This window comes from Elgaria multicarinata, chromosome 5 (genome assembly GCF_023053635.1).
Source record: "Elgaria multicarinata webbii isolate HBS135686 ecotype San Diego chromosome 5, rElgMul1.1.pri, whole genome shotgun sequence".
In the NCBI taxonomy this organism is placed as follows: domain Eukaryota; kingdom Metazoa; phylum Chordata; class Lepidosauria; order Squamata; family Anguidae; genus Elgaria; species Elgaria multicarinata.
This window is the reverse complement of record NC_086175.1, coordinates 110629703-110653339: the sequence shown is the minus strand read 5'-3', so window position 1 is coordinate 110653339 and position 23637 is coordinate 110629703. Positions and strand designations below refer to the sequence as shown.

General features: G+C 43.9%; 1 protein-coding gene across 2 annotated transcripts in view; it reads right to left on the bottom strand.

The window, feature by feature from the left end:
- The window catches only part of LNX2 (ligand of numb-protein X 2), a 102617-nt gene that overhangs the window by 31163 nt on the left and 47817 nt on the right, over positions 1-23637 (bottom strand). Inside the window, exon 1 of one of the 2 annotated variants that reach the window (XM_063127811.1) lies at positions 15053-15379. The exons of the other annotated variant lie outside the window; for it this stretch is intronic. Within the exon in view, the coding sequence (XP_062983881.1) occupies positions 15053-15067 (15 nt within the window). The 5' untranslated portion in view covers positions 15068-15379. Of the gene's footprint in view, positions 1-15052; positions 15380-23637 lie in introns of those variants that run through there. 2 annotated transcript variants of the gene reach the window in all.

Below are 23637 nucleotides of genomic sequence, written 5' to 3'. Positions count from 1 at the left end.
AGTTACAATAAAATACTAGACCTGTTTAGATGACTGGCATAAATTACCCATCATATGCCATTAAATGCCTAGGAGCAGGGAGCAGTCATAACGTGGCAGTCGTAACCTTATATTGCATTGATTATGACAGGGGTGGACAGAAAGTAGACCTCCAGATGTTTTAGATTTCAACTCCAGCATTCCTGACCACTGGCTATACTGACAGGGGCCTTTGTGTGTCGAAGCCCAAAACATCTGGAGATCTGCCTTCTACCCACCTTCCTTTGATGCAAAAGGGATTGGGTGGCAACTGGTAATCCAGGGTACCATACTGATTTGGGAATTGAGGCTCCTCATTGCTTATGTTCTTGTAGATAACATGCTACTTCTGGAAAACATTTTGTAATACTGATTCCTTTCTCTTGGTGATATTGTTACATACTAATCACCAGCACCAATTCCTCTTCTTCCAAGAATGTATGGAAATCAAGTCTTCTATTTATGTAAAAATAAATAAAAGGAAGATGTAAAAAAGTAGAACAAGTCATCAGACATCCACTGCTCTGCACAAAATGGAGCTCATTACATCTATCAGCACGCTTATCCATAGATCAGATATAAAAGAGAGGTCTTGCAATTCCACTGAAATCAATATAATGTAAGTGATCTGGGGATTGTTCCTATAAATTGTATAATTACAGGTTTTAGGTGTGTGTGTGTCAAATTATGTTCTACAGCCTAAAAATATACATTTTCTAGTTAAAAATGCAAAGCTATGCAATCTATATGGCTCTTGGAACATTCCAGAATGTACCATCTACAGCGTGTCCTCATATTATACACCTCAGTTGAACAGTAACAGGACAGGAGATAGCAACAACAACACAACAGATTACCAAACAGAACAGCAGGCCAACTGCAAAACCATTTTTAAAAAAGGAATAAAGGCCTTCTAGGTAATGGGTGTTTTGTGACCACCCATGCCCACCAAGGCAGCCATTTTATGAATGGGCAAGTCCCCCCCCATGGCAGCCATTTTGTGAGAGCACCCACAACACACTGTCAAAATTTCAGACATGCCCATCAAACCAAAAAGTTTGAGGATTCCTGAAAGCTGAATTCTGAGACCTGAATAATTAAGCAATTCAAGAATGTTGGCATATTTTTTTATTTTGCATTAAGTTATTCCTCTAATTTTACTATATGACATATTTCCTCTTGGCCCCACAAGGAAGTAGTCCCAGAGGATTGTATCAAAACCAGACCAAACAGTAAACATGGCATATACTTCTAATTAGCACAAGTTCAGTTGCGTTTGCCATCCTTTGCTTGAACCACGTATATTTTGTTAACACGGGTGGTGGCAAGCTAGTTAAATGGCCTATCCTCTCAAGCAAGTTGTATTTTCTATTGGCTTCAAAACAAAATCACTTTGGACTGGTGCCCAGGTAGTAGCTGAAGCGAATGACGGCAGCAAGATCTGAATCACTGTGCACAGACCTAAGGGGCGTGATGAGTTCCACAGGCAGCTTGAATGTTGGCGATCAATTCTTGCCTTTCTTTCACATTCCTCTCAGAGAGGTAACATAGCTGATGGAAAACTTTTCCTATGAGTTACAATAGGGTGGATTTCAAAGCAAGAGTGGGAAAGGCCACTTTTGTCCTGTGAAATTCAGTGTATTACATGATGTTTATTATTCTGCTTTAGAGAACTGCAGCCTTGGAATGTCATTTCCTTTACACCTACCAGCTGGGACTTCAAGCAGGAAATCTTATATGTTTTAAATACCCAAAAAAGAATTTGGAGGAAACTGAAATGATGTGGTTGGCTGACCGGAGGTTTCCGCAATTGAGGGTATCTGCTCAACACCTGAACAATTGGCGGAAAAGACCTGGGTGAGGGAGAGTCTAAACGTTTTTCCGGTTTTGTTTTAATTTTCTAAATGGGTTGTTTATTTTCCTCTCTGTCTGGGTGATCCAATTTAAGCCCTATCCATTGTGTTGTAGGGAAGAAAAATGTAGAAGGTTTCTACCAGTTTGAGTGTACCATATGTATCAGCCCACAACATACTGTAACTTTTATCATGTGCATAACATACTTCCCATTTTACAACTTTGGCTTTTGCACACTATACCCCAAAAGAAACTGACTACCACTGGGAAGGAGGGTGGTACCTATTTAACAATATATGAGCAAAACGCACGTACCCAAGGGCACAGGGAAGGGAAATGAAAGCCAAACAGTACACCCAAATAAAGCACATATTTTTATTTTATGCATCACTTACTTTCATTCTAACAGTGCAACCTTATAATTGTCTACTGAGAAGTAAGTTCCATTGAGCTCAATGGGATTGAGGCCTCAGCTAGAACTACGGGTCTAAGCACGACGGAGGGGTGAGGATCTCGTGATATTTTTATCATGAGATCTCCCCCTCTGTTTACACACAGCGCGCAGTGCCTCAGATGGACAGAATGTCGCACCTGCCATTTTGTGTTTTTTTTTTAAGAACAGAAGGAGCGCACGAGCGCGCGTGTGCTCAAAAGTAAGTCTTTTTAAAAAATAATGATTTCCCTGCTTCCCCCACTCCACCCCCGATGGGCACAGAGCTCCCGAGGAGCTTTGCGCCCTGTGCTCGGTTCCCAGCTCCTCACGAATAACCGTGAGGAGCCAGGACAAATCGCGACGCCCGCCCACATGTTCCGCGGTCTCGAGATCAGGCTGAAAGCAGGCTGAAAGGGTAGGGCCATATCCCGGGGAAAGGGAGGAATCATCCCTCCCTACATCCAGGATCCCCTGTGCATCATGTGGACGCACAGGGATGATCCCAGGGATCACCCCGGAATATCACCCCATCTAGCTATGGCCCTACCCCCAGGCATCTAGAGGGATTCTTTGCAGCCTAAAGTTCAGCTTCAAGGATGCAAAAGAAAACATTTCGTAGCAGAGAATTTCAGATTGCTTGAGTGTAAAGGACGTGCTGCTTTCATCATGATGCCAACAAGGAGAAAGGCATCTCTCAATGATGATGAAACATTGTAATCAATGTAATGGCAATCATATAAGTACCAAGCAAGCTTCAGTTGGAAGGAGAACCATTTTTATCTTCTCGTTTAAAACCAAGAATTGTTGACTGAATGGGAAAGGAGCAACTGAGCTGCGGGCGGCAGGAGAGAAGGAAAGGTAATTTCCATTCCTGTGGGATATTTTTGCCTCTGCATCACCGACTCTGCTATCCAGGGCAAGATCATTTCTGGAGAGGAGACCAGTAATACATCAGCACAGAGTACAATCCCAAGTGATAAGTCTCTTTCCTCTTGAAGCTCCTACAGCTAAGCGAGGATGAATCTCTCAATGTCAGTTTCTCCCAACTCATTTTTCCAAACGTAAATTGCTTGAAAGTTTGTACGCATTTTTGTTTATGTGTTTCTCCTAATACATGCATTTTTGCCTAATATACAAACTTTGCGAGCCATTTTCCTAATACACTGCATTTTAAACATTCTTTTCCACTAATATATGCATTTTGTGTGCATTTCCCCCTAACAGACACTTTTTTAAAATTAGAGAACTGCATTGATTACAGTATTTCATCATTGCAATATTTGGAGATGGACGAATTTTGAATGATGAAAGCATTTTGGTTCGTGTATTGCTTTTGAAAAGGCAAAGTCATAGAATCATAGAATCATAGAATAGTAGAGTTGGAAGGGGCCTATAAGGCCATCGAGTCCAACCCCCCGTTTGATGCACATCCTGAAGAGCTCCGTGCCCCATGCCCAGCTCCTCGCGTTTACTTGCAAGGAGCTGGGATGAAACTGGGACGTTTGCCCACATGTCCCGCGGTCTCGGGACGATCCCGAGACAATGGGAAAAAACAGAGTAAAAGCTGTCCCAGTTATCCTGGAGAAAGGGAGGGATCATCCCTCCCTGCCCCTGTGCATCATGTGGATGCACAGGGATGATCCCGGGGTGATCCCCAGGATAAGGCATAGTGTAGACATGCCCTAGGACCCTTCTTTGTGACATCTACTTTTCTATGTGCAAGGAATTTGTTTGTATGGAGGAACTTTCAGTCAAGTGAGCCCCCAGCTGCAGAGTATCAGTGGTTCAATCCAGATAAAAATTTACCATCTTATCTGCTCTTCGCTGGAACCAGTCCTTGACAATGAGCCATTCTTACTTATGTAACTTCTAGCATCCGAAGCAACTACACACCACAACCGCAATAGCTTTATCATTATCATGGCAATAGTGACGGTTAAAGATACGCAAGCAGATGAAAACAAGTGTTAAGGGAAACAGGAAAAAGTGATACAAGTACATCTTTCAAAACATATAATTCACTTGGAAATAAACCCCTTGGAATTTCAGAATGACAACCAAATAGCGTAGGTGATGCCCTTGTTTCTCCTTTGAAATTACAGTCCTTTGAGCAACAGACCACAGTCGGCTAGCCAACTGCGCAAGAAGGATTTTGCAGGTTATTTTTCACGGAAACTTGTTTTTCTTTTTCTTTCATGACGTGCTCATGTTCTTAATTTTGCTTACAACTGTAATTCTTCAGTGAGTAAGTGCATCATTGCACAGCCTTAAAAGGTGGCATTGACAAATTAAACCTTGAGTTTTCTCCTTTTAAGAAAGAGATAGTAAGACAAGCAATGTCTAGGCCTTAAGGTGCAATTGACTAAGTGGCTCCTGCCATGCAAACTTTGGTGAAATTTGGCACCATGCATGTGGGGATGTACCAATAGCTTCTGGGGGGGGGGGAAACAATCACTAACAACCTCTAATAAAAAATCCCACACATTATTTACGCCATCCTAAGCATGGTTCACACATGCATTTAACACCATTTGATTTCTCGGCACTTCCTGTCTCTTCACATCACTTCAAATGCAGTAGATGAATGTGTGAACTGACTCCAGCTAAAAGCGATGTTGTGAGACAGTAGGAACATATGATTTTATCCGGCATCTCACATCTGTGATGGCCTGTCCCATGTGTGTGAGCTTCCTAAAAGGCCTCTGGATGGTCCTTGTGGGAATCTTGGTGCTAGACTGAGAAGGACCTTTGAATCTGATCCAGCAGGGCTGTTCTTAAGTACATGTGTGAATTGGCACTAAGGCCTAATCTACACCTGCCACCGTTTCACAACGGTGGAGGGATAATTGTGAGGTTTCCTGCTTCCGCGATTATCCCTCATAGGGAGTTTCCCACGAGTAAAGGAGAGCTGTTGTGGGAGGACATGTGCCCTATGATGGCGCTTCTAAATGTGTATTGGGAGAAGTGGGGAGGACTGGACAGATGAGTATGGGGCACAGAATTATTATTTTTAATAACTCCCCTGAGATGCGTACCAGTGCAAATACACAGAAACGCGGGGGGGGGGAGGTACTGTGTTGAAGATGTGCATCAATATGGTTGTTTTTTTAAAAAAATAATACACACAGTTGGTGGCAAAACATGCCAATAGCCAATCGAAAACTGTGCCCAAAATGGCGGCCACCCACTCCTGCACACATCTGAAACCTGTGGGCACGCCCCTGACAGCAAGTTGGCTGTTTGCCGAGCTGGGAGCTTGCACCGAACAGCTTCGGGAAATGGGGGCCACACCAGCCACGGACTTCAGGATCATAGCAAGAGAGCTGGAAAAACCGTGGCAAAAGCAGTCAAGAGATATTCCTGAATAACTGAGGGGGTTGTCCCTAGATCACTGCGGGAGTAGGTGAATGTCATGTGGCGTGGTAGGGATGACCTCGATATTTTTCCAGAATAAACGGCTGGTGTAGATTAGGCTTTAGTCTCATCAATAATAGTCAAAAGCATCCTGTGGACACTAAGGAGTACAAAGCCAACTGTAAACCGCCATCAGAGAGAATACATTTTAATTGCAGAAACTGCATCTTATTATTTAGTTATTATTACTTATTACTCAAACGTATGGACCACTTTCCACAGAGTTATCAAAGTGGTGAACGTACTGCCATCAAAAAACAACAGAACATCACAATAAAACTCACAAAAATAAATACTAATCAGCAGTAAGACATCACACTCTGCTGTGTTTTACAGACAACAGCTGGCCTGGACACACCTCAAGGGTGAAGAGATGGGTCTTAAGGACACATCTAAGCAGTAGAACTGTAGGGGGGACTGGCTGACGAGAAGTGGTCGTGTATTCCAGAGGATGGATGCTGTGACACTAAATGCTCCACTGCAAGTAATCCTGAAACAAACTTCAGGAGCCTGTGACACTACCAGAAGCACTCCTTCTAATGATCGCAAAGACCGGGCAGGGATATAAGGGGTGAGGCAATCCCTAAAGTAACCTGGCCCCTTTCATTGTGGGAGGGGAGTTGTCCTATTTATCTGAAATTTAGCTGGTCTTGTGCCTTGAAGAACAGAGTGCCTGAACATTTCATACCAGAAGACTCTGGCAGGATGTCCCATTGCAATCAATGGAAGGCAAAAATGAATAGGGTATGGAATCAGTTATGAAAATAAATTAAAAGCAAACAAATGAACAACAAAATGAATGAAATGTTTAACCCCCAAAAACAAAGGGAGTAACTAAACTAAAAGCAGGAGTACACAACCGATCTGGGTCCCAGGCATATTTGGAATTTGGAAAAAGTGTTGTGGGCACGCTCACAAAATGGCTGCCATGGGGGGTTTTTTTTACCCATCATGGACATGGTTGGTTGCAAGATACTCATATCCCAGAAGACAAACTGGTGAGGCTAAAAGAAAAATAAACTTCCCAAGCACCTAAATACAAGGCAGAGGCAGGTGGCAGCTGAGTTCTAAGCCAAAAACAAAACAAAAAACCACATTTTTGAACCCAAATAAAGATGGTGCTGGAAGACAGCACTTAGCTTTGCAGCATGCTAGCCTCCCAATTTAAAAAGTCCATTCTTTAAGGAATAAAATAAAAATCAGGTGGGGCACGGAGCTTGGGGGATGCCAAGAGAGGTGCCGCTGGGCACCACATTGGAGACCCCAGCCCTTTGCATATCCATATGCTGGATCAGGTGTGCTTGCTTGCTTGCTTGGAACAACTATGAAAAGCTACAGTGTCTACAGATTGTCTTTAGATTGCTCCCCATTTTGCGTCAGCCTTAATGCCACAGGAGCTGAGAGGTTGAGGGTGGGGTGGGGTGGTTCTGACAGCACTAAATAAGTCACCTGACCACAGTCAGCCACAAACTATCAGCAGAGTTCAACATTTAAGCCTAATTACATTCCAGCTCCCAAGCAGATGTTCAGCCCATCTTAGCACTCAGTAGAATTACAGCATCTAATGTGGGGGACGTAGGCAGCTGTCTTAACGAGGCAGTGATATAGCTGGATAATTAGAGACAGCATAAACGGCTCCATATTTGGTCTCGTCATATTTGTCATGACAAACATCTGCTGCTGTAAAGCAAAAGCAACGCTCCGTGTCAACTCCCGAGGATTTCAACTTCCATCAAACATCTCTTGCCTCAATGGGTGTCTTGCTCCAGAATGGAAAATGCACTGACAGGGGGATGGGGGGGACGATGACAAAGAAATGATGTGAAACTATAAACAATGTTGTTATGATTCCAACCCCCACCCCAATACATTTTTTAAAAAACAACTATGCTAATTAGGAATATAAGAGAACCATGCTGGATCAGACCAAGCCTCCATCTAATCCAGCATTCTGTTCACACAGGGGCCAACCAGCTGTCAACCAGGGAGGGACCTACAAGCAGGACAGCAACAACACCCTCCCATCCATGTTCCCCAGCAACTGGGGTATATAGGCTTACTACCTCTGGTATTGGAGGTAGCGTATAGCCATCAGGACTCATTGTCGTTAACAGCCTTACCCTCCGTGATTTGTACAATCCCTTTTTTAAATCCATCCAAACTGGTGGCCGTCACTACATCTTGTGGTAGTGAATTCCATAGTTTATCTATGTGCAGTGGGAATAAGTCCTTCCTTTTATGTGTCCTGAATCTCCCACCAATCAACTTCATGGGATGACCCCACTGGGTTCTAGTATTATGGGAGAGGGAGAAAAACTTCTCTTTCTGGTTGCCAGCAGTGGCAAGCATTCTAGGAAACTGCCTCATACTGACTGGGTGTGCACAGCATGACAACCCATCATGGTTTACTAGCCACGGTGGTTGTCATATCGTCTGAACCCAGACTGCTTTCCAGAGGGTGACTTATTTTCAGGCAACAAGCCACCCTGACAACCCAAGTCTTGTTCTAGGGATTGTTCTACCCATGATGGGTTGGCATGTCATAAAAAACTGTCAGAGCCAACCCATCATGGGTTGTGGTGAAGGGGCACAGAGCCATTCAGCAAGAGTGGCAAAACCCCTTGCTCCTCTTCCCAATTGTGCCTCTCTCACCAGTGACTGCCCTTCCAATGATGATCGAGAGGCACGCCACCTCTGAACCTTGAAATTCCTTGGGGCTCCCATTAATTGCCTTGAATTATCAGGGTAGGGAAGAATACAAATATAAAACCAAAATTTTATATTCCCCACCTTAATATTTTGATGCTCTGTTAAAATCTTACATTCGTGCCTCATTCATACCAATGAGAATAGGATTCTTCTGTCCCTTTAAAAGAGCAGTGGGCACCAATAATGGTACAATAATTCCAAAAGCCCTGTGTAAGCTCAGACGTCTGGCCAAAGCAATCCGTCCCTCCCACTGGCGCCTAAACCAGGAGCCCTGAACCTTTTTCATCCTGAGTTCCAAATTCCATTTTGGTGAAACTCTCAGGGGCTGCATTCCAGTGGCATTCTCAGGGGCCAACGGCAAAAGGCATTGGAGCAAAAATATCAAGAAATACCAGCATATTTTAGCGTAATGCTCTTACTACCAGTAAGTAAGCCTTAGGAGAGGCATTTCAACCTTTTGGAATGGGGAGGGCAGTTGATGGTTATGGGAAAGGGGTAGAGTCAGGGAAAGGAGGCATAGGCATCTGGGGAACCCTGGAGAAGCAGGTTGAGACGGTTCAAAGGGCTGGACTGGGACTTGAGGTTCTCCACTCCTAACCTGTAAGGCGGGGAGAAGAATGAAGGGGGCATGTGTCGTGTCAGCATCAGACCTGGTCTTTCTAATGTGCATTCCGAATCAGACTCAGAGGCTGAAGAAGAAGAAGAAGAACTGTCAAGACAGGAAGTTGGGGAGGAAATTCTCCAAGACCCTCCAGGTGTCAAGGAAGAATCTTCCCAGGAGCTTATCAGACAGGAGGCCCAGTCTCAGAGATCATCCTCCCCACCTACAGGAATTCAGTCTTTGTCAGAAGGGGAGGGAACATCAGAATTGACAGATCCCAGAGTCAAGCGGGCAGAGTTGAGAGGAGGTGGGAGGCATTCCGCTAGGTTAGTCACTCGCCAGAGGTTACAACTTGAAGACCTACATTGAGCATGGGGTTGGACTTGATGGCCTTATAGGCCCCTTTCAACTCTACTATTCTATGATTCTATGCCCAGAGGGAGGGGTCTGGTTAAGCCTGTTGGACATTGTGGAAAACCGTCCATTTAGTTGATAGGCAACTGCCTTGCGTTGTTAGGCTAATTAAGCATAGAGGATAGCTCATAGCATTCAGACTCCCTTCAGGTGTGAAAAGGTGTCTATTTACTGACTAAAGGTTTTGTGGATTGCACAGCAGACCTCTTTATTGCCTCACATCTCAGCGGGAGGGCTTGGAATCATGACAGCATCAGAGAGAAAGGGGTAGCCTTGGCACTACGCCCCCCCCCCCAGCATGTGGGCCCAACAGATGACCTCCAAGGGAATGTAGACCAAGAACAAGAACAGCAAATTTTTCCACTCCTGCTTTAAAATTGCCAGTTCAGTGGCCTTTTGGGTTTGCCATCTCCTGCTGGCCAGCGCACCTGGAACCTTTTATGCTGAAGCAGGTGTGGGAGGTGGGCTGACACAAGGAAAGGGTGGGCGGAAGATGCTTTCAAAAAGAAACAGAGCAAGTCTTTGAGTTGTAAGCAAACACAGCTTTTAATTTTAGGTTCAATTTGGCCATGGCGCCTTAGTCTTCCTCCCACATCCTCCCTTTTTCTCAACTGTTCTGCTTCAGAATTTACTCTCGGGGACTGCAAATGCTTTCTCTCTCTCCATGAACCATTTGCTCTCTCGTCTGCAGAACAAGATTGTGTCACCCACTGGAAACATATAACAGTGGAGGCCGGTGGCTCTGATGTCACTGGGGCAGTGAATTCGCTCCAGGTTTCAGTCAGAACCAGTCAGACTTTGTGGAATGCAGAATTTGGCTTCACACTTTGGAGAGCACCTTTAGAGCTCTGACTGAAATCCTGAGCAGATTCACCGCCCCACTGACATCGGAACCACCAGCTTCCTCTCTCTCTCTCTCTCTCTCTCTCTCTCTCTCTCTCTCTCTCTCTCTCTCTCTCTCTCACACACACACACACACACACACACACACACACACACACACAGCATTACTTCAATCTCATGAACAGAGAATATTAAATACAGAGCTAAGTACAGCCCTGAAACTTGCATTTCATATTTGTGCTGCTTTGGGTTTCCATAGTAACAAGAAGCTTCAGGCTTTAATTACAGCAGCGACTTTAAAAAAGAGAGCCAGAGAGCGCTAACTCCTCTCTCTCAAGGACACCTCTGGTACGTTGTCTTACAAAAAAGCTAATATTAGGTTCTAGAATAAAATTACACACAGTGCTCTGTGTATTCTCTGCAGGAGGGAGGGAGATCAAAACTGGGGGCCTTCCTGCCTGCTAGATTCTGCAATCCATACAAGTTACAGAGTTCCAGAAAATGTTCATTTTGCATTTATTCTGTATGCGCTGACAGTGTGGGAGGGCAAGGAGATTTGTGGGGCGCTGATGCTCCTTCCCCCTCCCGCCTGAGCACTGGCAATCCTATGCAACCTTCTTGGGGTTCTGCAATATCCCCACAAGCATCGCCCAGGCCCTTTCAAGCATATATATGGCTTTAAATAAGGGTTAGAAACCTGTTTCTTTCTTCTTCATTTTAAAGAAAAAGAAACCCTCTAAGCTTCTCAGAATGCTGAGTACTGATTAGGGTGACCATATGGAAAGGAGGACAGGGCTCCTGTATCCTTAACAGTTGCGTAGAAAAGGGAATTTCAGCAGGTGTCATCAGTACGCATGCACCACCTGGTGAAATTCCCTCTTCCTCACAACAGATACAGCTGCAGGAGCCCTGCCCCCCTTTGCAGCTGGTCACCCTGGTAGTGATGGTGGAACTCTTCTTAGCTTTCCTTGATTTAGACTCACTTTTTTGTGATCTTTCCTTGCAAGTACAAATCCCTCCGATACTCGAGTGTTTTTGAGCGCTTGTAAAAGAAAAAACACCAAAAAGAAATTGGATTATACAATCCCCCGCCCCTAATTCCTCTGCAATCCTCCCATCCCCCATGAATCCTGAGGTGCCCTGCCAACCGCTTCCTTTTCTTTTACCACCTACCCCAGGCCTTCGGGAGAGGCAGCATTTCATGCTCAAGGAGCCTAGAGAAATGTAGTTCTCCAAGGCTCCCATGTCCATAGTATGTAACTGCCCCATCATCAAGTAAGTTTTGGAGAAGAGAAGGACACAGTGGGAAAAGGAGGCAGACAATACTGGTATCAGCAGCAGAGATGGACAAACCTCAATACAAAGCAATATGAGTTGTGTCTCCATTGTTATATTGGCAATACAAGACAGCGCTGCTTGCGGAAGTCCCAACAGCCCATGATGGATTAATAAACTAGGCACAGTAGCTTATTTTTGAAATAGTCCATGATCCCCCGCCACATGAATGGGCTAATAAGCTACTGTGAGTAGTTTATTAAGCTACTGTGTGTTTCCCACCCCCACCCCCTGTCCTGCTGCAGTCCTCCAGCCCAAGCAGTGGTGCTGTTTCACCTTTAAAGTGCTGGAAATTTGCAGCTGGGAGGTACCCAGTCCAACATCAAACCCCCAAGCGATTACTCACCGAGGAGCGAAAATCCCAAGTGCACCCCCCAAAAGGGGGTGATGGTTATAAAACCTTGGAGCTTTGCAGGATCGGGACAAAACTTCACACATCAGGAGGCCCCCGATCCAACAATGAAACTTTGCACAATTACATCTGAAGGAAGGAAAATCCCAGGTGCACCAAAAATGGGGTGCCACTAATAAACCCTTGGAATTTTGCAGAATCAGGACCAAACTTCATACACAGCCTCCCATGGTACAAAGGCACTCAATCTATCTTCAAAACTCTACGCAATTTATACCCAGGGGAGGGAAAATCCAGGTGCATCAAAAAGGAAGTGGCAGAAATAAACTTTTGGAAAATAAGCAAAAATAAAAAAACAGCCAAAAATGGGCATTCCCCCCATAACCTAAAGTGCACAATTGTGAGGGTATGAATTTGTGCCACCTAATACCATAGATACATCTCTTCATGTTGCTAAAGAATAATATTAAGAACACAAATGAAAGCACTGAAAATTGTTAACATAGTAAGGCCTCAAAGAGATAGGCATTTATATTATATATGCAAACTTTCTAGATATATTCACTTGGAAAATTACAAGTTTGAAACGGCCAAGTTTGTCTGGTAGTGTTTCTTTCCATTATGTTATTAATTAATGTTATGAAACAATGCATTTTATGACATGGAAAATTTTATGTGGAAAAACGCAGTATCAGAACATTTTCCACCCCACATGACTTAGGCCATTTTCATGTTCCTTTCCTCATTTTGCGTAACAAATAGCAATGGACAAGTGAAGGTGAGACCAGTGGTAGAGGATTAACTTAAGATCCTTACTTTGAAAATATCAGAAAGCAGAGGTTTGTGAGGGAGAAGGGAGAAAATTCAATAACTAAGTCCTTTCCAAATCCATTCTTGCTCTCTCATGTTCACGTGCCAGAACTAAAAATAGCCAAAGCAAACAGGTAGATAAAGGTGATACATTTACTGGCATTTAAAGGCCTCTGTCTAAAGCGCCATAATGCAGGAAATGCAGCCCACAGGTAATATGAGGAGCCAAATTTGATTCAACATAAAAAAGGCTAACAGTATTGAGAATGTATATATATTTGGCCTTAGCTAGACCGGGCTTTATCACAGGGAGAACCCCGGGATCGTCCCTGTGCATCCACATGACACACAGGGGATCCCAGGATCAGGGATGGATCATTCCTCCCTTGCCTCGGGATAGAGCCCTCCCATTTGGGCCAGCTTTTTCCGCAGTCTTGGGCTGAGCCCGAGACCACGGAACGTGTGGCTTGTTGCCGTGGTTTGACCTGGCTCCGCACGAGCTGTGCCCATCGGGGGTAGGGTGGGGGGAGCAGGGAAATTAAGTTGATTTTTTTAACCCTTCGTGCGCTCCGTCTTCTTTAAAAATAAAAAAATGGTGGGTGAGATGCCTCTCTTCCTGAGGTCGTCGCGCCTCACGTGTAAACGGAGGAGGGATCTGGCATTAATCTCAACGCGAGATCTTCCCTCCTCCATTGCAGACTATCAGGTAGGTCTAGCTAAGGCCATAGAGAGAGAGACGATAAACACTGATAAAGCTCTATTCCTGTTCAAACATGAGAACTTAATGCCATTTGTAGAATCAAACACCAATACTGAAATCATAACAAGCAGGGTGGAAGCTGAGCCGGTCCAGTCCCCATCACGGGAGCTGCACACACTGGGAATCCCCACAGTAACCAGTGATTACAGATTGGAGATAACAGCGAGGATTCTTCTCCCTGCCTTCACCTCAAGCTTCTAATAGCCATCTCTGCAGAGGGAGAGGCGGGTCTAAGGGAGCTGAGGGGGCAAGGCTCATGGATGTAGCCCAAGCCTCCATGGGCCAGGATTCAGAGGTTACACAACCCAGATCTACTCTGACTGCCTCTCCAGGGCAGGGGTAGTATCCAGTGGAGCCTGGCGGCCCCAATGTGAATCCGCTTTGGGTTTCAGTCAGAACTCTAAAGGAGCAATGCAAGGTGTGGAAGCCTTGGATAGCTTCTTTAGAATTCTGACTGGTTCTGACTGAAACCAAAGCAGATTTACTGCCCCACTGACATCAGAGCTACCAGCCTGCACTGGTGGCATCAACACATCCTCACACCAAGGACCCACATGACTCAATAGTGCCCACCAGCCCTTCCTGGGCCCACCAACCTGGCTTGAGTCTGCCCCACACTGATCAAGCCCCCAGTCCTTCCTGCTGTCACCTTCCTGCTGCCATGAGTAGGGCCAACTTGCTACAGCTCCCACTATCTCTGACTACTGGCCATGCTGGCATCCAACAACATCTGGAGGGCCACAGGTTGCCCACATGAGTTTAAGGCTAACATTGCCATGTATGGGAAGATTAACTACTTATGAGAGCCAGTGTGGTGTAGTGGTTAGAATGTTGGACTGGGACTCAGGAGATGTCAGTTCTGGTCCCCACTTAGCCATGAAGCTCACAGGGTGACTTTGTGTCAGTCACTAACTCTCAGCCTAACCTACCTCACAGGGTTGTTGCAAGGATAAAATAGAGAGGAGGAGGGCCATGTAAGCTGCCTATTGTTCCTTGCAACAGGAAAAAAGGTGGATATAAATGTAATAGGGATATAAATGTAATAACAAATAAAATGTAAATAAAAGAAAAAGGGTGCCAATAATACATGTTGATTTATTTGCCTACCAGTCCCAGGATATGGTGTGAAGGCAAATGATGTAGCAATTTTGCTACAGCTAACCTGGTCTAGATTTGGTCAGTGCCTGGATGGGAGACCACCACAGAATCGCCTTACCTACGTCCATGAATACCATCATGGAGAAAGCTGAGGTATCAACTTCCAAGTTAAGTAAGAAAAATAAATTGGATTGTGTTGCTGTTTTATAGGCATAAAGGAAATGCATGTCAACCCACCAGAATCCACAGAATAATGAAGAAAAACACAGATTACTTTGATTACCCAAGAAAATATATATAAAGCTGTGTGTATTGTAAACACAAACATGGAAATAATTTAAGTACAATTTTTCCATCACATCAATCAGCATACAATCACTTTATATCAGAAAGAAAAACAAAACTACGTACCTTATTTTTAAACATGCTCACCAAAGCAAATAGATTAGGGGAAAAAACTGGATGTAATATTTTATTCTATGTACTCATAGAACACCAATCCAGCTAGACAAGATGTCTTCTAGGTTTAAAACAAATCCCCCCAAACAAAACCAGAATACTTGAAGGAGCAGAATTTTAGGCTTGCAGTCATGTAATTAAGAGAAAAGGAATGATTAGCCTGACCAATTGCTTCTCACTGACCAAGTGAGTTTGGAAAAGAAAGAGGGTGAAAAATCTCTTCGCACAGAAATTTAATTCCTACAAGACAATTTGTCCAACTACACTGAGTGCATTGGATGCTTTTCCAGATTACAAAGTCTGAAGTGGTCAGTCAAGCCCATGGCTTTTCTACTAATACGTGTGCTTCCAAAGATCAGAAAGGACAAACAGAGGTGAAGGTTCTTTAATCATTATTGAAATGACAGCATCACTCTTTTTGTACGGTTAATACGAAACCTTTAAAACTAAAAAAGAGTCCTTTACAAAAAGCTGCAGTTTAATGTACTCAGAAGCCTGCAGAATTCCATCTTTTATGCAAGACTCTTTTTTTAAGCCTTCCCAAAAGCTCAAACTGGCTTACAGTTTGATCTTTGGCTTCACCACATCTAAAAACTGAGAGCATCATAAGAGAAGCACAAATGCCTCGAAGGTCACCGGGAAATGACTTCATCCAGCACTCAGGAAGCTCCATGCTTGTAAAAATAAAGAAAGAAATGATGAGGCACAATTTATTATTATTTAGGGTGACCATATGAAAAGGACGACAGGGCTCCTGTATCTTTAACAGTTGTATTGATAAGGAAATTTCAGCAGGTGTCATTTGTATATATGGAGAACCTGGTGAAATTCCCTCTTCATCACAACAGTTAAAGGTGCAGGAGCTATACTAGTGTGACCAGATTTAAAAGAGGGCAGAGCACTTGCAGCTTTAACTGTTGTGATGAAGATTTCTTATAAACCCTGATATAGAAATAGGACCTATTTCTGAGTAACCATGCATAGGATTGCTCTGCACATTAAGATGCAGAAATCTATATAAGATTTCTATATCAGGGTTGGGATTTTTTTTCAGCCCAAGAGCCAAATTGATTCTGGGCAACCAGGTTAGGGGCTGTGTGCTAGCAGTGGTGGTGGGGTTGCCCCCAAAGTCTCTCTCTCTCTCTCTCTCTGTGTGTGTGTGTGTGTGTGTGTGTGTGTGTGTGTGTGTTTCAAGGGTAACAGATAGAAGAGGGTCCCCTTGCCATGAGACTAAATTGCAAACCTGCCAACTTGCCTGCCTCTCTGGTCCAGGTGTAGTCAAATGTAGCAATTCCGTTTCTAAAAGCCCTGTTTGTCATTATTTCCAATAACATTGTGTTTTCTGACTGAAGCATAACAAAATGGTCATGATGACAGATGTAACAATCCTATGGCCACTAGTCAGCATTGGTGGGGGGAGGGCATAGGACTGTTTGGATTCTTGGATCCAAGGTCGGAGACAGTACTCTGACCTCAGAGCTGGGAATACATGTTCCCCTCCCCCAACCTAGTTGGTGTGGAGAGAACTATATTATTATTTATTATTATTATTTATTTATATAGCACCATCAATGTACTATACCTGCTGCCTTTCCAAGGTTGCAAAAACAACCTCAGAGAGGGGATAAGGAGGGTGTTTCTCTGGGCAGGGAAGGGAAGGGAATGCAGAGGCCAGGTTACCATGTACTCTCAGGTCTCTCCAGCCTCCTTCCATTCCCTTCCTCAGCAACCCAGCTAGATGGGCGAAAAAGCCCACCTAGCTAAAATGCAGAGCAGGAGAGGCAGTGGAGGTGACGGTCGCCTCTGCTGTGCCTCCTACTCAGTACTGGATACTCGTAAGCCTCTGAGTTCAGAGGTTTATGAGCATCGAGGGCGCAACTGATAGGACTGTACCCTTGTTTTATTAAATTTATATACCGCCCAACTGGCATATACCCTTGGGGCGGTTTACAGTCATAAAACAAATCCAGAACAGTAGAATAACTAGGAAGATGCTAATTACAACAATGAAAATATCAAAATATTTTCTGCAAGCAGAGCCCTGCAGACATTAAGTATTTTCAGGTTTGGATATGTTTGCTCTTGCTTAGTGGGTGAAGTTGTATTAGGCCATTGGCTGATTTCAAGAAGATTTGGTTTATGTTCACTGGAATGCCTTTGCAATTATTTCCATTGCTGCAATTATGTGAAAATATAACATTTGAGGAGTCATGCTGGATTAGACTAAGGTCCATCAAGTCCAGCATTCAATTCACAGTGGCAATCGTTACCTGTGAGAAACTGACAATTAGGACATGAGTGCAACAGCACCCTCCCACCCATGTTCCTCAGGAACTGGTGTACTAAAGGTGTATAGAAAGCATCAGGATTAGTAGCCACTGACAGCTATGACTCCATCTAATCTCTCTTTAAAGCCATCCCATTTCGTGGCCATCACTACGTCTTGTGGTAGCGAATTCCATAGTTTTAACTATGTGTTGTATGAAGAAATACTTCCTTTTATCAGTCCTGAATCTCCCACCAATCAGCTTCATGGGATGACTCCGGGTTCTAGTATTACGGGAGAGGGATAAAAATGTCTCCCTATCCACTTCCGCCACACCATGCATCATTCTGTACAAAAAATTGTAGTAGTATTACTGGGAGTAAATTTTATTGCTATGTCTAAAACACAAATGAACAAAAATAATAATTCCATTAGTAGTTAGAAAGATTACTACCTGACTGCCAAAATAATGTGTGGCAGGTAGTGATGGAAGGAGACAACACATCACACTTGCATGTGAACATGGGGATTGAGGGAGAATGAATTCTTAGTCATTGTTATGAACAGCCCACATCCCACCTAGGCTACTATTGTATCCCACCGGTTCAGAAACCCTCCTCTAGAGCAGCCTTCCCCAATCTGGCACTCTCCGGACTTTGGATTACAACTCCCATTGTTCACAACCACTGTCTAGTATGACACATCTGGAGGGTTCCCTGCTGGGGAAGACTACTGTAGAATGTTTACATCAGAAGAGGCCCATATTCTCGTCTGAACGGTATAAAAGGTGTTCTAAATGGTAGACTTAGGCCTTAGCTAGACCTAAGGTTTATCCCGGGGTCATCCCTGCCTGCTCCCAGGATCCCCTGTGTGTCATTTACATGAACAGGGATGACCTCGGGACGATCCCAAGATAAACCTTAGGTCTAGCTAAGGCCTTAGTTCAGAATTCATTCCTTCATGGATGTTATTTTTTAATCCTTTGACTGTAAAGTGAAAAATGAGTGAGATGGAGGAAGGGAATAACTGCTCGTATGATCTAAATCAGACAGGCAGAATTTGTTCCACCTGTTGCATTTTCAGCAAGGATCCCGCAGGATAGAAAGCACAGCTGGTCTACTCTACAAACAGCTCCAGATTGTGTCTGGCGGTTCTGGGCTATTGGTTACACAGAATTTGGAGAACCCGCTAAGCTAAGGACTGCTAGACGAGTTATGTGAAATCACATGGTCCACTGGGCACCCAATGAGCTAGATCCAAGTCATAGAACATTTTGTTCTGCCCAGACTGTTGTGAAAGTGATGGAGGCAGAGGAAGCAAAGTCATCGGCCACATAGTGGGGGAAAAGGCATCATCTTGCTAAATATTCACATTTTCAGTGCTGTCAGGCATCCCTTTGTTTCCTGGTTGCTGCTGCTGTTTGTCACAATTTCCCTTCTTTGTCTTTACAGCATCATCTGCTGTTACTGCCATTTTGTCCGACCGGCTGTGGATACCCAAATGATTTCGCTTATAAGTAACTGTGGTAACATCACATTAGATACAGCGTTGTATAGACATCAGTTATAAAGTCACATGGGTCACCCATGGCCAGTGAGATTCAACAAGTAAATGCAACTGAGGACAGGGAAGGTAAAAATAGAATCATAGAATCATAGAATAGCAGAGTTGGAAGGGGCCTACAAGGCCATCGAGTCCAACCCCCTGCTCAATGCAGGAATCTACCCTAAAGCATCCCCGACAGATGCTTGTCCAACTGCCTCTTGAAGGCCTCTAGTGTGGGAGAGCCCACAACCTCCCTAGGTAACTGATTCCATTGTCGCACTGCTCTAAAAGTCAGGAAGTTTTTTCTGATGTCCAGCTGGAATCTGGCTTCCTTTAATTTGAGTCCATTATTCTGTGTCCTGCACTCTGGGAGGATCGAGAAGAGATCCTGGCCCTCCTCTGTGTGACAACCTTTCAAGTATTTGAAGAGTGCTATCATGTCTCCCCTCAATCTTCTCTTCTCCAGGCTAAACATGCCCAGTTCTTTCAGTCTCTCTTCATAGGGCTTTGTTTCCAGACCCCTGATCATCCTGGTTGCCCTCCTCTGAACACGCTCCAGCTTGTCTGCGTCCTTCTTGAATTGTGGAGCCCAGAACTGGACACAATACTCTAGATGAGGCCTAACAAGGTCTGAAAAGAGAGGAACCAGTACCTCACGTGTTATGGCACCAAGAAGAATGTGAACAGCATCAAAACAATGCAGATATGTTTACAGTGGGCAGAACCCAACAGCGTACTTACGACCCCACTAATTCTTTTCTGCCCCATTGATTCTGTTGCACAAGGACCCACCACTTACACTAGGTAGATGCAGTGTTTCCTACCTAGCGAAGGCCTGAAATGAGCAGATATGCTCATTTCTGGAAGAAGGCAGATCAATGGCACTCCCTTATGCAAGCTCCACCCATCGGCCTCCTTCCACAAATGAGCATTTCCTCTCATTTCGGGTTGACCTGGAAGCACTAAAGTGCCTTTGGGCAAGGGGAGGTTAACAGTTTTTTGTTTTGTTTTTTAAATGTCTTAGGCTCGACTTCTGCAATGAGCTCTACATGGGACTATCTCTGTGCCTAGTCCGGAAACTTCAATTAGTCAAAAATATGGCAGCCAGGCTGGTCACTGGTACACCTAGAGGTGACCACATTACACCAGTTTTAAAATCTCTTCACTGGCTGCCAATTAATTTCCAGGCAAAGTACAGAGTGTTGGTTATCACCTTTAAAGCCCTACATTTAGCAACCTTGCAACACATGTTGAATTTTTGCCAGTTGAATGGAGATCCAAACTTGCACTTGATGGAGGTACTTGTTTGTTTGATAATGTTTATTTGGACACCCAGAATACTAGGGGTGATATTTGGAAAATAGTGCTGCTCATATTATCTCTGGCAGTGATGTTGAAACCTTTTGCTCTCAGGGTACCCATTCAATATTATTTGCCAGGGAACTCCCAGCTGGACATCAGGAAAAACTTCCTGACTGTTAGAGCAGTATGACAATGGAATCAGTTACCTAGGGAGGTTGTGGGCTCTCCCACACTAGAGGCCTTCAAGAGGCAGCTGGACAACCATCTGTCAGGGATGCTTTAGGGTGGATTCCTGCATTGAGCAGGGGGTTGGACTCGATGGCCTTGTAGGCCCCTTCCAACTCTGCTCTTCTATGATTCTATGATTTGGGTCCAGGCTACCTGTGGGATCACCTTCTCCCGTACAATCCGCCCTGCACACTCAGGTCCTCCGGGAAGAATCTACTTCAGCTAGTACAAACTAGATTAACAACTGTTACCCAGAGGACCTTCTCTTCTGCTGCTCCCAGACTGTGGAATGGCCTGCCGGAGGAGATCCGTCAACTTGACAGTCTTTTAGAACTTAAAAAAGCAATAAAGACTGATCTATTTTATACTGTTTGTTTTATATTTTGAATGGTTTTAGTTTTTGTGAACCGCCCAGGGAGCTTCGGCTGTTGGGCGGTATAAAAATGCAATAAATAATAATAATAATCCTACACATGCTTAGACAGAAAAAAGTCCTACAACTCTCAGCATTCTCCATTCAGCCATGGCTGGCTGAGGAATGCTGGGGCTTGTAGAATTTTTTTTTTCTGTCAAAAGATGCATAGGGTTGTACCTTGATTGGATTAAAAGCTCATAGGAGAAAAACGGCCCATGCAATTATGAAATTGAGTGACACAGTCATGCTAAGTAAAAAAGAACGGAGCAGCATCAACATTAGACTTGCACCGCTGGAATGGGATTGGCTGAAAATAAATTTGTATCTTAAACTTAAACAGGTCCACTGGTGCAAAAGGAATACATAAACAAAGGCCATGTGACACTACTCAGTGTTCTTTAAAATAGAAACCATGTTTGGAAAGATTAACAAGCCTTTAGGCAGCTACACTATCAATATTGGAGACAGGATTTTAAACACAGCCTGCAGATAGTCGTCTCAAAGGCAAATGGGCATTCAGTGATTATGTAAACTCATGTCTACATCCAAGGGAGAAAAAGAACACACAAATGAAGATAATGCTACATTTGTACAAGTCAATACATCCCCTTATTTCTGTCTTCATAATTCTATATCCATGAAATGCATTAAAGGTTTCTAAGAAAGTATTTGTCAGATTAAATTGAGGGTCCTTCCCTCCCCACCACTCTTCTCAAATCTATTTTCAAATTAGGCTGTACTCCCCACCCATTCTTAATGTAAGCCATTCACAATTCCAGATTATTTCCCATTTATTCATTGGCTCTTTGCAATAAAAAACAAAGCATTATGGTTTTGTTTTTTTTAAAAAATAATAATAATCAAGAGAAAGCATGGTAATCCAAGCCTGCTTTATCCAAGCCTGCTTTATCATGAGACGTTTGTGCAAATGAGGAGAAGGCCCCGGTTTCAATGGGTGCTTCTTTGCAGGCTGCATGTATGGAAGGGCTGTAGTTCAGTGGTAAAGCATACACTTTCCATGCAAAAAGTTCTAGGATCACTCCTTGGCCCGATCTACACCAAGCAGGATACGGCACTTTGAAAACTGTTTGAAAACTGTATATGTAGTGTGTCCGGGGCCCCAACTGTTGTCACTACTGTTATAAACCGTTTTAAAGCAGCCATGTAGATCCTGCCATTGTTAATACCACTGTCTGAAACCTGGAGTTTCTGCTCAGTCATCATAAACCAGCAGTAGGCAACCTTGTGCCATCCAGCTATTTTAGACTACAACTTCCATAAGCCTCAGTTAGCATGACCAATGGTCAGGGATTCTGGGAGTTCTCGTCCAAAACACCTGGAGAGCACCAGTTTGCCTATCCCTGTTATAACCAATACTGATGGACCACTTTTCTTACTTGTATAAGGCAGTTTCATTACCATATTTCTTCGATTCTAAGACGCACTTTTCCCCCTAAATAAATAGCTCTAAAAATGGAGTGCATCTTAGAATCGATGGCGTCTTAGAATCGAAGCAATACGGTATTTTTTTCTGTACAACTTTTAACAAAGTAACAAAAAAGTTACAGGAGAGCAGACTTCCTTTGTATTTGGCCAACCTAACACTTGTCCATTACAGGAATGTTCTTCGATACAGCATTTCTATGCCAAAATCTAGGAGATAAGAGGTCTGGTAAAACTTAAGAGGTCAAGCAGAACTTGTGAGCAAAACTGTACCATGGAAACTGCAACACAGCCATTTACAGTAACAGATGCTGACTCACATTCTAGGTTTAATTTTTAATCTTCCATGACATCATGGAACTTGACACTTGTAAAGTGCAACTGTTTTTGCTTGGTCATGTGAAAACAGAAGATATTGTTCTTTTGAAAACTGCTCTAAGAGGAAAAGGGAAGCCCCCGAACCCCACCATCCATGATAATTTATCCTATTTCTTAAAATGTTAGAATCACAGCAAAACAGTGAACGTGAGCCTAACAAGTCTGGGGTACTTGGCCTACATGGGCGGCAGCATGAGGCGGAAGACCGAATTGTACCAATTCCAAACATGCCTTTTAAAATATAATAATTTATGTACTAACAAACAGACCTGGCTTTGCACGGGTTGGAATAGCCTTTAGTTTGATGCAGTGAAGCCTTCCTTCAAACTTACACAGCTGTCAGATTTAGATACATTGCGCACCCCATTGAATTGGCAACCCTAGGCAGAACCCCCGCTGTGATAGACCCTATAGCTCTCTGAGGGCAGGGTCTGTCCACTCCATTCCTGAGGGGGAGCTGCCTCACAGCATGGGTGAGGGCACATGATTCTATGATTCTATGCAGCTGGACAAGCATCTGTCAGGGATGCTTTAGGGTGGATTCCTGCATTGAGCAGGGGGTTGGACTCGATGGCCTGCTATTCTATGATTCTATACATATATATAACTGTCCCTCAGCCTACAAATCTCCCCTGACTTCAAACTCTATGGACCAAGGCAGGATCTACACTACTGCTTTAAAATGGTTTATAACAGTAGTGACAACTGTTGAGGCCCAGGACACACTCCCTGTACAGTCTTCAAAACGTTTTCAAAGTGTCATTTCCTGCTTGGTGTAGATCAAGTGCTTGTTAGGCAAATCTACCCCCAGTGGCTGAAGATGTTCTTGCAGGCCTCAATGACATGGACCCATTTACATTAATCAAAATTCATTCATGTGTTCTGAAAACAAAATAACCCTGAGATGCAGGGCCCTAGGGTCCCTTCAGTATGGAGGTGAAGTTTCAGGTGTCTTGGCAT